The sequence below is a fragment of the Rhineura floridana genome, chromosome 3 (assembly GCF_030035675.1).
Source record: "Rhineura floridana isolate rRhiFlo1 chromosome 3, rRhiFlo1.hap2, whole genome shotgun sequence".
Classification (NCBI taxonomy): Eukaryota; Metazoa; Chordata; class Lepidosauria; order Squamata; family Rhineuridae; genus Rhineura; species Rhineura floridana.
The window spans coordinates 136,056,119-136,071,962 of record NC_084482.1 but is presented as its reverse complement, the minus strand read 5'-3'; the positions used below and the strand labels follow the sequence as shown (position 1 = coordinate 136,071,962).

Here is a 15,844-nt window from a genome sequence, read left to right as displayed (position 1 = left end):
AGCTTTCAGTGACTTCAATGGTTTTATGGATGGCACCTTAAGAGCTTTTAGTCAGAAACAATTATGCTAATAAGACCACAAAGAAGATCCAGAATGCTATTATCCAAGCCAGATATAGATCCCTACCTTTCTACTTTGCTTTCAAAAGCAATTTCAGCACTTTAACATTATTGACTAAAGCTGCATAAAAATCAAGTCAGCACTTGCTACAGATGAACTTCAAATCCAATGCACTTTTCAGGGGCAGATACCAACTCTCTTAAGAGACAGCAGTATGTACAAGTACCTTCCTATAATATGCCACCAGACTAAGAAAAAATAACAATTCTTCAGTTCTCTTATCTGCTGCTGGGCAACTATTTATAAAATATGGAATTTAGAATGTGTGTGCTGATTTATCTACTTACCTGTCAAGTATCACATATTCACTTTCAGATTTGTAAAGAGCTACCAGCCGAGCTTCCATCAAAATGAAAGTTTTCCCTGTATTTTTGTCTGGGGGACAATCCACAGAAGTTAATATTCAATTGCTGCACTCTTACAGAAACAACAGAAAAACAGCATTAATACTAAGATGTGATACTCAATTAACTAAAATTCCTCTTAGACTATTGTTACAGAGAGCATGTGCAAGTACAGACACAGGCTACTGTACACTAAAGAATCACTTCTAAAATCTGTATTAGCACATACTCTCCGTTTCAATACAGACATCATACCAAACCACGGTTAAGGAAGCTCTGACTAGGTGCAGTGCCCAAACTGAGACAACTGTGATTAGCAGTTGGCCTGCAAGCAGGAATCTGTCTAGTCTAGCTCTCCCTGCCCACTTCTTGGTGGGTTCCTTAAATAAAAGTACTTGGAAGTAGGTAAACTGGTCAAAAACAGTCAAAAACTGGGAAAAACAGAAGGGAGTAGAAAAAGAGGAAAGCCAAACAAGAGATGGATTGATTCCATAAAGGAAGCCACAGACCTGAACTTACAAGATCTGAACAGGGTGGTTCATGACATATGCTGTTGGAGGTCACCGATTCACAGGGTCACCATAAGTCGTAATCGACTTGAAGGCACATAACAACAACAACAAACTGGTCAATCAGATTTTATGGTGCAAAAGCAGAGATATCTCAAAGAGGTTTACAAAACAAGATTCAAATGAGACAAATGATTGAAATCATTAAAACACATCTGCTTGCATAACACATGCCAGCAAGAAGTGGCTCCTCCCTTAAAACCAAATGGAGTTTTAAATCTGCCTGCATCACCATTGTTCCTGCCCAACGCTTATCTCAGGGCATCAGCCCCACTGCCAAACTCTGGCAAGAAGCATGTGCCCCAAGTTTTAAACATGACAACAACCTGCATCGGCATCCTCTGTATCAGTTGCTTCATAGGCAAGCACACCCTCCTTACCCAATACAAGATTCAGAAGAGGAGCAACATTTTCCAGGAGGAATATGTTCTGTGGTTACAAAGGCCATATTCATTTTCCAAAATCTAAAAAGTTCAGTTGTTAGAATGGGTACTTTGCTTTCAGAAAGCAATGCACAGCAAAATCTTCCTTGAGAACTGATGCTTGGGCAAAAGCAAGACTCAGAGATTTTGGGACAGGATTGAAGGGGCAGAACTCCCACCCCAGATCTCTTGATGATTTACTTCTATTATTGTTATCCCCAAGACAGGGCATAGGAAACAGGCAAAGCAGAAGTATGCATACACATTGCAATTAGGGTGAGGGGATGGGATATTTCTTCAGGTACAGAAGTTCATGATTATGATGCTCTCTAAGTAGGTCATTTGGAATATGAATGTCCTTTGCAACAGAAAGAGGGGAAACTATCCCACTTTTTGTGATGGGTACTTTGGCTACAGGTGCTCAAGGAAGGAGATCCTCAAAGGACTGGGAGCTTTTTAGAATTTTCTGGAATGCAAAATACAGCATCCTTTTCTTCTTATAAGAGTCTTAACTTTGTAAAAATATTGTATCTTTAGTTGGACCCCATTGGGGAATTGGCAGCCATGTCACGTGTGGGGCAGGTGGGCATGGTTTGGGGGGAAACAGCCTTGAGGGCCAAACTGGGAACCATGCTGGGCCTAATTAGGCCTGTGGGCTGGAGGTTCCACACCCCTGCTGTACAGTAACTTACTGGTGAGGTGAATGCACTCTGTACCTTCTCAAGACCATCTAGCATATTCTTCATCTATTTTCCATGGTATAGCCCGGCCACTGAAAACAGACTACAGGGTTCAGCCCTGGCAAACAGTTGGTCCAAGTTAGATACTGGCTATTCATTGTACAAAGTTCATCTTGGTCATATTTTTGCTCATGAGATTTTAGTAGGACAAAAGAGACCTGTGCTTGAAAAGAAGTTATAACACCGTTGTTGCTCCTCATGGTTAGCTGTGACTGGGCCTTCATGGAAAGGATTATGTCTTCATTGGGAGGAGATGGGCTTAGCCTGCAGAAGATGCACTGAGAACTAGAGATTCCCTTACAAGGGCATTTTCCAATTATTCTTTTAGCGTTAAAAGGCAGCTTGAATCATCATAGGTAGGTAAATCAGAGGGCAAACCAATTAGATAAATCATAATAAATTAAACAAAAGCTACAGGAGTTTGAAGCAAAGCACTTTATGTAACCATTGTCCTCTCTCCATTCTTTCTGACATTTATTATGACAACAGCATGAAGTTACTTTCAGGTTCTTTTTTTTTTCAATAAAGACGACAGAACAAATGTGAAATGTTACATCAGCTTTGCAGTAACCCACTTGCTCATTTGAGTGAGGCAAATAACTACTGCCAAGCAAGTCAACCCATTGTAGATGGTGTTCTGGAATACAACAGTACATGCAGGTGGGCAGGATGGAAATATGTCATGTTGCATAGGTTGATTACAAATGTTGCAATCTGCAAAACTGAGGCTGCAATCCTATGCACTCTTACCTGGGATCAAGCCCCACTGAACTAAGTGGGACATACTTTCAAGTAAATATGCAATGTGAAAACACTAGAAAAAAGCATTAACTGTATGGCATAGTATGTTTTGCACTTGCCTTTCACCTTCACATATTGCAACTTTGAGTTAACACACAGGGCCAGGTTGCTAGGCAGAGTCCAAGGGGTTGTTGTCCAAGCAACTAGAGAGATGCTTTCATCTTCTTCTAATGGGAAGTTAACGATGACTGAAGGGTCCTGGACATCCTGTAACACAGAATTAGTGAAGTCTGTATTCCCGATGGAACGCCTCTCCCAACATGAACCCACCCGTTCACTACGCTCAACATCAAAGGCCCTCCTCCGTGTGCCTACTCCGAGGGAAGTTCGGAGGATGGCAACAAGGGAGAGGGCCTTCTCAGTGGTGGCCCCAAATTATGGAATGATCAGTTTGACGAGGTGTGCCTGGCACCAACACTATTATCTTTTCGGCGCCCGGTCAAGACTTTCCTCTTCTCCCAGGCCATTTTAGCATGTGTTTTTAAATTGCTTTTTAAAAAATGTGTTTTTAAATTTGTATATTTGTTTTTAATGTTTTTAATTGTTGTAAACCGCCCAGAGAGCTTCAGCTATGGGGCGGTATACAAATGCAATAAATAAATAAGCCAGAAGTCAATTTGAAAAAGTTAACCTGTTTGGTCCATGAGTGAACATATAACAAAAGCAAAGATACTGTTATGGACAACAATATTTTATTATTATACTAGAGGGTGTGCCCCTGCTCACTTTGCTTGCCAAACCCCTCTACCTACCACCAGCCTGCTAAACCCCCTCCCCCTGACCTCCCCAAACCCCGATTCCCCCATACTCCCTTAGACTACACCAAACCTCCCACACTGCTTGGATCTTCCCCTTTCCACTTTATTGTCGCTGCAGCCAAGCAGGATGAAGAGTCCACCTGGCAGAAATAGCATGGGAAGGAAGCCAGAAGAGACTATCAGCCTGGGGATCTTCTATTGCTGCCATATCCAGGCCAAATGGCAGCAGATTACCAGACCAGCTGACCACCGCTTCTGGGTACCTCCTATCTTTCCTCGCTACTGCTCCTCCTGATACATGGGTAAAACCTTCATTTACTCATTTATTGTTTATTTATTATTATTTATTATTTGATTTATATCCCACCCTCCTCCCATTTATTTATGCTAATCACCAGCACCAGTAGCAGCACTGGATCCATGGGCTGGGCAGAGAGAAGGAAGGCAGCCAGCATCATTACCAGCGAGCCTGGGGATCTGGATCCCAAGGGCAGGGGCCTAAGCAGGTGGAGGAATCAGCAGAGCTGGGGGGGGGGGGCTGCTGCATCCTGCTCTAGCTCTCCCTCCACAGCTTGCCTAGGCCTCCCATCCATCATCTCTCATCACACTGTAGTTCGCAGCGCCACCCGCCTGTGGCCAATCAAACTGCAGGTAACATCATGTAGAGTAAATACATAACAATATAATTAGAAAACAGGATTCACATATCAAAGGCTATGACAACAAGCAACTCTCTTAACACAATTATTTCCACAGGCTACTGGATTTTTACTAAATAGCCCCATAATAATATTATTTAGATTCTCAAAGAAGTAACTGTTTAAACATTGAGGCTGGGTGCAACACATCAGGTTTACCTAGATTGATGGATACAGGCAATATGGCCAGATACAAACAATACAGCCACTGTATAGAGGTATAGCAGTTCACCCTGATTTTAAAGCAGATCCAACACATACCTCAAGAACAGGGTACTTCAGATAGTTGTGGAGCAGCCAATTTGTAGCTTCAAATTAAATGGCAGTTCCAGCTTACCTGTACGAAGCTGCTTTAAACTACATGTCTTGACTATAGGTTTGACATGATCCAAGAGCACTGTACTTTTTATTTAAACATTTATACATCTCATTTTTCACATGTGCACACCAATCACCCTTCTTGCTGGACAATCCCTGCCATCCCAATGTAGGACTGGGAAAGACTCTAGTCTGAAACCCTAGAGAGTGATTTCCAGTCAGCGAAGCTAGATGGATCAATGGTTAGATTCAGTGGCCTGGATCACACGTCACAGTAAGCCAAATTATGGCTTACTGGGACTGTGCAAACATGCTGGCTCCCAGAAAGGAGCTCACACCTGCTTTGCTCTTCCCCAGTCCCTTTTGCTCAGCACATGCATGGCATGGCATCTAAACCCAGGATCATGGTTCAGCTCTTTCCTCTTTAACCACAAGAGGTAGTCAAGAACAAACCTTACCGTAGCTCATGGTTAAGGAGGTTCTTAACCAAACTAAACCTTGGCTTCGCTGCTGTCTGAGCAAAAAGGACTTGGGAGAAGCAAAGCAGTTGCAATCTTCCCCCACCCCCCAGGAGTCCCATGTTCACACTAAGCCATGATTTGGCATAACATTATGTACAAATGCAGCCAGTCAGAATAAGGCAGCTTCCTATGTTCCTCTGTAAAATCCAATAATACCCAAGACTACTTTCATGATCTGCTACATTTTTTCTTTTCTTTTTTTTTTTAAAAAAAAATCTCCTTCAGGCACCTTCTGTAATTTCTTTTTTACAAGGTCTCAGACAGCAGCAGCTGCAAACATACCAGCCTTGCCATTTGGTCACCCACAGTACAGTGCAACAAAAAATAAATTAAGCCTTCCTTCCTTTCCTTGTCACACATTCTGCTATTAACTGGAATAGTACTCCCTCTAACAATTCTGATAACTGAGGGATTTACAACTATGCAATGTTCATTCTCATTGAAAGAAAGGGGTATATTAGTCATGCTAGTAGTAATTCAGCCCATGCTTTCCTCCAACCAACTCTATATAGTGAATTTGATTTTCTCCTTGCCAAGCAAGCCATGCATTAATACATGAAACACCAAGAAATCATCTCTGTATGTAGGGCTTCTCATTTATTTTCTAAAATCAGCATCCATCTTATGGTTCAGGACCAGTTCAGAAAGTTATTATGATGCCAAGAATGAGCCTCAGGTCCATACACTCATCCACTAGCGTACTGACTTCAGCGTGGAAAGCATGATTTATACCAGAGTTTCCCATTATGTCCAAAATGAAGAACTCTGGTTTAATGTCTGCTTACTAACCAGATTTAAACAAATAAGGATTTCTACAACAAACCCAGTGGACAAAGTAAAGGAGGACTAGGTTATGAAGTGTATGCTCTATTCTGGCTTCAAAAACCATAAACTATGTTGCATCTGAACTGGACTATAAGATCATAAGAAGAACCTGCTGTATCAGGCCAATGGCCCATCTAGTCCAGCATTCTGTTCTCACAGTGGCCAACCAGGTGCCCTTTGAAAGCCTGCAAGTAGAACCTGAATGCAAACAGCACCCTCCCCTCCTGCAGTTTCCAGCAACTGGTATTCAGAAGCATGCTACCTATGGAGGTAGAGCATAGCCATCATGGCTAGTAGTCATCAATAGCCTTATCCTCCATAATTTGTCTAATCCTCTTTTAAGGCCATCCAAGGTGGTAGTCATCACTTTGTCTTGTGGGAGCAAATTCCAAAATTTAACTATGTGCTGTGTGAAAAAATACTTTCTTTTGTCTGTACTGATCTTCCAACATTCTGCTTCTTTGGATGTCCACGAATTCTAGTGTTATCAGAGAGGAAGTAAAACATCTCTCTATCCTCTTTCTCTATGCCATGAACAATTTGATACACTTCTATCATGTCACCTCTTACTCGCCTTTTCTCAAAATTAAAGAGCCTGAAATACTACAACCTTTCCTCATAAGAGAGTCGCTCCATTCCTTTGTTAATTTGTTTTTGTTTTAACAACCCTGACCAGTTTAGTATCATCAGCAAACATGATGACCTCACTGCTCACCCCTAACTCTAGAACTTTTATGAACAAGTTAAAAAGCACAGGACCCAATACCGATCCTTGGGGGACTCCATTTTCTACAGCCCTCCAGTGGGAGAACTGTTCTATTTTATTCCTACTCTCTACTTTCTGTTCCTTGCTGGTTCCTGATCCAGAAGAAGACCTCACCTCTTCTTCCATGACTACTAAGCTTACTCAGGAGTCTTTGGTGAGGTACCTTGTTGAAAGATTTTTGAAAGTCCAAGGACACTGGGTCCACCGGTGCTTGTTGACACTCTGAAGGAACACTCTAATAGGTTAGTAAGACAGGATTTACCCTTGCAGAAGCAATGCTGGTTCTGTTTCAGAAAGGCTCGCTCTTCTGTATGCTTGGTTATTTTATCTTTAACAATACTTTCTACCAGTTTTCCCAGGACAGAAGTTAAGCTAACTGGCCTGCAATTTCTGTGACCCCCCCCGCCCCGATGCCTTTTTAAAGATTGGCAGTACATTGGCCACTTTCCAGTCCTCAGGTATGGAGGCAGATCTGAGGGCCAAGTTACATATTTTTGTTAGAAAATCATAAATTTCACATCTGAGTTCTTTGAGAACTCTCAGGTCCATGCTATCTGGACCCAGTGATTTTTCCGTTTTTATTGTGTATATTAAACACTGAGCTTCATCTCTCATCATCACTATTTGCCTCAGTTCCTCAGACTCCCTTCTGGCAAAAAGTAGTTCAGACTTAGGGATTTGCCCTATTATCCTCCACTGTGAAGGCAGATGCAAAGAATTCATTTAGCTTCTCTGCAATATCCTTATACTGCTTTAGCACATTTCACTCCCTAGTCATCCAAGGATCCAACCACCTCCCTAGAGAGTCTCTTATTTGAACATATCTAATTTTTGTTGGAGGTGTTTATGCTTTTAGCAATGTGCTCCTCAAATTTCTTTTTAGCATCTCTTATTGTCTTCTTGCATTTCTTTTGCCACAGTTTGCATTCCTTTTTATTCTCCCCATTCGGACAAGACCTCCATTATTTGAAGAAAGCCTTCTTGCCTCTAATAGCTTCTTTGACTCTGCTCATTAACCACACCAGCATCTTATTGGGCCTGGTGGTTCCTTTCCTGATCTGCGGTAAACACTCCAGTTGAGCTTCTAATATTATGTTTTTAAACAACTCCCAAACATTTAGGAGTGATTTGATCTTCTTGACTTTCCTTTCAACTTTCTTTTTACCAACCCCCCCATTTTTGGGAACCTTCCTCTTTTGAAGTCAAATGTGACCATGCTGGATTTTCTTGGCAACTAACCATTCACATGTATGTTTAATTTGCACTAGGAACACTGCTCCCAATCAGTTCGACAACACTTATGACTCACACCAGGTCCTGGTCACAATTTAAGATTAAGTCCATCCCTCTTGCCAGTTCCACGACCAACTGTTCTAGAGCACAGTCATATACGGTATCTAGAAATGTTACCTCTTTGTTGGAACACGTATGTAGCCAGTTTATGTTAGGGTATTTCAAGTCACCCATTACTGCAACCTTTCCTAGTTTGGATGCTTCTTTGATTTAATGTTTCATCTCAAAACCTCCCTCAGCATTTTGATCAGGGGGATGACAGAGTGTCCCCAGTACTAAATAACTCTCCACAATGATTCTGTGGAGGAGTGTGCCTCTTTGGAGTTTTTTAGCTTGCTGGATTCAATGCCCTCTCTCATGTACAGAGCAACACCACCTCCAGTACGTCCTTCCAATATAATTTATATTCAGAGGTAACTGTGTCCCAGTGCTTTCTCCGTTCTACCAGATTTCAGTTATGCTCACCAGGGCTGTGGAGTCGGTACGCCAAACCTTCGACTCCGACTCCACCCAAAATTGCTTCCAACTCCACAGCCCTGGAAAGGGCTGTAAACGTCTTTTTAAATTGGAAGCTCTCATAGGAGCATTTTTATCGCTGCCTGAATATGCGCTGATCTTGGCATCACAGCATTTGTCTTCATCTGGGTCGTGTCATACACTGACACACAAAATGTTTTCCATCTTGAGTTATGGTGAAATGCTCAACTACAGCTGACTTCATGGGACGCTTCTTTGACATTTTGAATTTATATTTTAAAAAATTTGTCAATCAAAATTTATTTTGAAGCCAGAGTCAGAGTCGGTACATTTCTACCGACTCCGTCTCCACCCAAAATTGCTTTCGACTCTGACTCCACAACTCCGACTCCACAGCCCTGATGCTCACTGTATCAATACTGTCCTCTAAGACTAAACACCCCAGTTCTCCCATCTTGGCTTCAAGACTTCGAGCATTAGCATACTATTCTCTCTCTCTTCACCTACACCCCAGGCCCAATAAGAGATATTTTTACTATTCATCTACATCATACAATTTGCTACAATATGTTTTTAACCCTTTTTTTTAAAAAAAAGATGTTTTTAAAGGTTTTTTAAATATGTTCTTAAAGTTGTTTTGTTTTAATGTATTTTAAGGTTTTTTGTGATGATTTAAAGTGTTTTTAGCGTTTCTGTTTGCCGCCCTGGGCTCCTGCTGGGAGGAAGGGCGGGATATAAATCAAATAATAAATAAATAAATAAATACTGAAATCCTCTTCACAGAGGAAATGACTTCTGAGTAAACATGCATAACATCAGGTTGCAAATATAACATCTGATTTTTTTTCCTGCAGGAAATCTGAAGGTGGGGAACCACACACACTCACACATAGTCCCCACATGAACATCTATATCAACTAGTCGGCTTTTTATGGTATGTGTGGATGGGGTGGGGTAGAGAAAAGGGGCAATTTATAAAGAAAGTCTTTATTTGGTACCTTTTTGGCCAGAGTTTAGATACAAAACTAGATTGTTACATTGGAAAGGTAAACAGTTTGGACAGCCAACAAAACAAGCAATCTTCACAGGTACAACATCTCAAGACATTGTAATATATATATATATATATATATATATATATATTGCACTGCCAACTTTCCCTCATTCCTTCTTTACATCATGAGTGGTAATTCCATTAGCGTTTGCTGCTATTTATGTTAGAAATAAGAATTACTCCAGAGGGAGTTCATTCTGTGAGCATGAAGCTCACTCAGCAGCAAAGACACAAACATGCTTTTTTCCAGTTATTATATAAGTGCTACTAATTCTATTCAGTCTGTGAGCAATGTTGATGCTGCCAGCCACCTTCATGGTTTCAGCAAGTACTAAATATAGCTGAGCAATTTCACTGAACATTTATTGGCATTGTGCAGGATAAACAGCACTACAGATGCAGAATACTGGCGAACTATTTTCCTCTCTGCATTGCTTTCTAAAATAAGCTTCCTTCGCAGGAAAACAAGCTTTGTGTTAGAGCAAGGAACAATCTTGTGTATTTTGAGCTCAGTTTAACAAGCACTTTAGAGGACCCTGGGAAGCTTAAGGACATCATTCTTTTTTGTGGTTGAATAGCTTATTTTAGTATTTGTTGAGTTCATAGAAAATATAAGTTTCTCTTTTCTTCTTTCTTTTTAAAAAAAACATTTGGTATTATTTTTCTTTCTCTTAAATAGTTAGCTGAAGCTTTGACAGTACGTATTCCAGAAAGCTGAAGCAATCCAGAACACTTTGTAGGAAAACTGGTGATTGTATAACACATTTCATTCAGTAGAGTGTTACAGAGAGCTCTTCTTTTCTATGTTTACTTGGAAGACCACATGCTGTGTTGCTCATGATATGGAAGAGAAATGCATGTCATTTTGCAGATTTCATTTGTTTAGTCTACATTATCCGTTTGGCTCAGGACTTGTTACAGTTTTAATAAATCCTAGAAACATCACTTTTTTTTAGAGGGGAAAAAGCCTTTAAAAATAATCCACTGATTTTATTTTAAAAACTATTAAAACTATTAAAACTATTTTAAAAACTATTCAAAATCCAAATAGCAACAGATTCAAAATTCCAACCAGCCAGCTGGCACACACAGGGTGCCAGTAACCTAATTCCACTAAAAGCTAGCTTAAATAAGAAGTTATTAGAATATGTCTGCAAGTTGCTCAGGATCAGAAGTCTCCAAGGCTAAAGTGAAAGGGAATTCCAAAGGACTGTATAACCAAGAGAACCAACTGCATGAACTTGTTGCATGGATAGTACTGTCAAAGAAAGTGCTCTCAGCTAATATTTTAACGCTCAGACACAGGAGAATTTATGGTCTGTAAAGTATGTAGGACCCAAGCAGATTAGGAAAGTATGAGTTAGAAGCAGCACCTCAAGTTGACATCTCCTATACCACTCTTAACCAGTAGTTCTCAGAGTGGCTTACAATAAATATCTGACAGTGGAACAGTCAACACACATAAGACGTACCACTCAAAACTACACACATTAAGGTAGGCTAAACAAATTCAATGCCCCTACTTGCCCAGGACCCACGAATGTGAGACAGAATATGAGGCACAGGAGCTGCCAGATTTGAGAGTGGCCCAGGCAAGCTGCCCTGTGCAGTCCCCCGACCCTGGTGCTGTGACCACCCCAGCATTGCAAGCACTCAGTTTGACTTCTTGTTGTCATCACCACCTCCATTCTCACTCACTCACACACTCACTCTCAGTAGCCAGTCTTCTCACTGCTGCTGCTACATTCTCAGACCCAGGTGGCAGGGCAACCAGCTTGGGTGGACTAGGGTGTTTCATAGAATCATAGAGTTGGAAGGGGCCTATAAGGCCATCTAGTCCAACCCCCTACTCAATGCAGGAATCCAAATTAAAGCATACCCGACAGGTGGTTGTCCAGCTGCCTCTTGAATGCCTCCAGTATTGGAGAGCCCACCACCTCCCTCAGTAATTGGTTCCATTGTCGTACCACTGAAGCTAAGCCTCCAGCTACCTGTCACCACTTGACTTCAATACCAAAACCTCGTCAGAGTGTAACAAGAGTGGCAGTGAGCTTAGCCACTTATTTGCCACCTCTGGGCTTGCAGAGTAAATGAGGGCACCAGAGCAGTTGCAGGGTGCTGTTTCAGGTACTTTGAGCAACACTTTCTAATGCAGTGCTGCTTGCTGCCATTAACAGTCCTTAAGAGGAACCCGGGCTGTGGGGACCCTGGATTTATGGAAGGGGCAGTCAAAGCTATACTCTATGGTCCAGTGGCAATGGCGCCACTGCAGAGGAGAACATTATCCTGAAATATTTATTCAGCTCTAGACTGAGCTTGCAGTTAAAATTTTTGATGTTGGCTGCTGGGTTGTTACATCAGGACCGCAAAAATGGCAGAAACTAGAGTAGAATCTGGAAGTTCACACCATGCAGGATGGAGTTAGTGAAGAGTTCTCCTTCAGTAGTGCTTTAACTGGCTAGCTCACTGGTAGAGGGGCCCTGTATCAGCTCACTGTGGCCAGATGCAAGGTATACGCATAAGATGGTATGGGTGAAGCAGCACATTCAAAACCATCAACTATCAGCCTAGCTCTTGACCATAAGAGTGTTCTTACAAGTATACTGTATATTCATGAGCCTACATTCCATCTTCACAAAATCATGTGCAGTACAACAGATACACAAATGTGTTTAATATACATACCTTATAATTCTGGTGAGACTCAAAATTAGAAAGGGGTGTGTTACACGCAGTTGAAAAAGGCATGACTTTAACTCCTTGGTATACCAGGCCTTTGTCATATAGCTGTTTGAAAACCCACCTGAATAAAAAATAAATCACAATTTAAGCAATCAAACAAAAGAAGATGGTTTAATTAAAAACTGAAGGTTATCATAGGGAGAGCAGTCAATTAACCACATGTAGAAAGCAAACACATAACCTCTCCCACAGCTACTTTCTTCGCTGTTGGGTTTATCGTAGTTTTTTTTAAAAAACCTTGCATTTGGGTATCTTACCATGCAATTTGCATTTTCCAGGCCCAAAGCACAGAAGAACAACTATGTTGGAACACAGTTCAAAAGACAATAAATAATTAAGTTAGTCTACTTAACTTGCTATAGCTTCTGAAGAAGTTTCTAACATTATGCAATGCAGATGTGCAAGCATTCAGAGAAATCTTCCCAGACATACTTCTTATCTTAAAATAAAAATTTCCCTAAACAGTGCAGGGGGTCTGTTTATAGTGTGTTTCCTAGAAGAAATTATAAAATATCTTTCCCATTCTTAAGCCTGGAGACTATTCATCATTCATCCTGGCTAGCTCTGTAGTTTCTCATGCTCTCACACAGGTGCATTGGTTTATCAATATTGCTATTGCGCCTCCAGCTTTAAAATGCTTTAGGTGGAAGTTGGAACACATACCAAAATAGCTTTCATTGATGCCATACATGAAACACTCCAATTGAGTGTTGATGCTAACAAAATGCAGGTGGAACACATGAATATAAACACAGCATTCTTGCATGGAAAAATAGAAGAAATCTACATGCAACAACCAGGTTTTGAAGTTCCAGGAAAAGAAATCCTAGTGTATAAACTTCAAAAATCCAGTGATGGACTTAAAACAGGCTGCCAGAGCCATGAGAAACTGAGCAAATTGCTCTTGAAAGAAGGCTTTGTGCAAGACATAGCAGAGCCATGCCTGTACAGCAGATTCAACAACAGATGGACTTACCTACTGGTTTACGTGAATGATCTACTGTTGGCTTATCAAGACCCACTGGACAAGCAACAACTTAGTGAATCATTTCAACAAGGAAGTTGAAGTGAAATGTCTAGTGATGTCACTCACTACCTTGGAATACAAACTGAAAGAGAAGATAATGGATTCTTCTTGCTGAGTCAAAGACAAAAGATCCAAGACCTTCTTAAGAGTCTAGGACTGAAGGATGCAAATCCAGCAACTACTCCAATGGAAGCAGGATACCTGAAACTGGACCACAACAAACAACCATGGGAAGACCATGAGAGCTACAGACAAGCCATAGGGAAACTTCTGTATATCAGCACTGTTACCAGGCCAGATGTGGCAGCAAAAGAGGGATACTTGTGCAGAAAAACCAGCTCTCCAACCAAGAAGGACTGGGAAGTCATCAAGAGAATGGCAAGATAGCTGAAGGGCACTGCAATCGTGAAACTGAAATTAGCGGCTACTTGAGATCCCAAACTAGTGGGATATGTAGATGCTGATTGGGCTGAACATACTACAGATCAAAAACCCACCATTTTATTGTATTTATTTTATTGTATTTATTGTATTTACTGTATTTTGTATTTTATTGAATTTAATATGTACGCCGCCTAGAGTGGCTTCGGCCAGATAGGCGGCCTAAAAATTAAATTATTATTATTATTATTATTAAACATCTTCTACTATGGAGATTCAGTGATCAGCTGGGCAAGTAAGAAACAAGAGACTGTAGCACTCTCTTCCACAGCAGTAGAGTGTGTCAGCTTCTGAAGCAAGCATACACTACTTGAATTCTAATTCAAAGAATTAGGCATCTCTATACCTGGGCCTGTCATGATGCATGAAGAAACCAAGGATAAATCAGACTTGTGCAGTCAGAAAGGATGAGATCCTGAACCAAGCATATAGACAAGCACCATTTCATTAGAGACAGTTACCGCAGAGGACTACTCAAAATGGAGTATTATTCAATGGAAGACATGACTGCAGATGCTCTGATGAAAGTGTTGAAAGTCAGATACTGTAAGCTATGAGACAAGATAAACCTTATGGGCTGGACCAAAGACTTGTTGAGCAGGGGAGTTGGGAGTTGGAAGAGGGGCAAGAACAACTCCTGTTTGGTTTCTTTTGTCAGTATTCCAGAAGGAAGATAGGGTCCTCCAGCTGGCTAGGCTTGCTTATCTTTACCTGTGCTCTTCTCTACCTAACTTCTTTCCATTGTAAACTGATACGCTCAAGTAAACTGACCTGCCCATCTTCGTATTCAACTGTCCAAGGAGAGAAGACATCTCTGTCTTTGTTCTCTCTTGAACTATGAGGGCAATACCCAAGTCTGGGCATTGCGCCTCCAACTTAATTAGTTAGAACTAGGTGTGCCTTTCCTATCTACTATGTATTTGTATAAATAAATAAAGTGGCTTTTTCTTATTTTACTAAGTCTTAAGTCTCAGTGATTTAAATGCAGGGTAAAAGTCTGCTCCTTAGGTAAATACACACACTGGCACACACAGACCGCTGAGTTACTCTCCATATGCGTAACAATAATGCTGTTATACAAACCTATAGCGTGATTACATTTTGAAAACTGTGTACACTTCTGGTTGCTACATCTCACAAACAGCATGCAGAGCTGGAAAGCTGCAGAAAAGGACTCTTATGACTCTTTTCCCTTATAAGGAAAAGTTACAAAGTTTAAGGCTTTGTAACTTTGAAAAAAGGTGTCTAAGGAGACACATGACAGAGATGTATAAAATGATGCGTGGTGTGGAACAAGCAGTTCAAGAGAAATTTTTCTGCCTAGAACCCAGGGTCATCCAACGAATGACTAGTTGGGGATTCAGATCAGACAAAAGGAAGTACTTCTTCACACAGTGCAGAGTTAAAAACTATGGAATTTGCTGCCGTAAGACATGGTGAGGGCCATGGAAGGCTTTAAAGAGTTAGGCAAATTTATGGAGATTAGGGATGTTAACAGCTACTTAGTCACCATGGCTAAATTACTTTCAGTATCAGAAGCAGTATTCCTCTGAATACCAGATAATAAGGATCATGAGCAGAAGCAAGTGTTGCTAGCTTCACAGACAGGTGGTTGGCCACTTGATGAACAGAATTCTGGACTAAATGGGCTTTTGGTTTGATCTTATGTCCTGATTAGAATAAATATACTAATACCAGTTTTTCAAATATGAAGTTATATTTTGTCTATATTCCCAAGAAATTAGTAATTACAGGGGGAAATCTATTCTCAAACACTATGAAAAAGTAGACATAAATATAACAACAACAAAACTCGTATGCTGCAGCACCAGATAAGTGAACTGCTAAGCCAAACTCAAGTCAACTATTCCCTCTTGTGGAATTTACTCCAAGTGCAGGAAAAGAATTAATTTTCCCCCTGCATTCAC

The 15,844-nt window shown here is 40.9% G+C and overlaps 1 protein-coding gene across 5 annotated transcripts in view; it reads right to left on the bottom strand.

Moving 5' to 3' along the window:
- Positions 1-15,844, bottom strand: part of IARS1 (isoleucyl-tRNA synthetase 1) — a 159,600-nt gene that overhangs the window by 109,380 nt on the left and 34,376 nt on the right. For all 5 annotated transcript variants that reach the window (XM_061618077.1, XM_061618075.1, XM_061618079.1 and 2 more), the window contains 3 exons: positions 12,392-12,509; positions 3,056-3,203; positions 408-495 (listed from right to left, as the gene is read on the bottom strand). In XM_061618077.1, the coding sequence (XP_061474061.1) occupies positions 408-495; positions 3,056-3,203; positions 12,392-12,509 (354 nt within the window). The remainder of the gene's footprint in view (positions 1-407; positions 496-3,055; positions 3,204-12,391; positions 12,510-15,844) is intronic.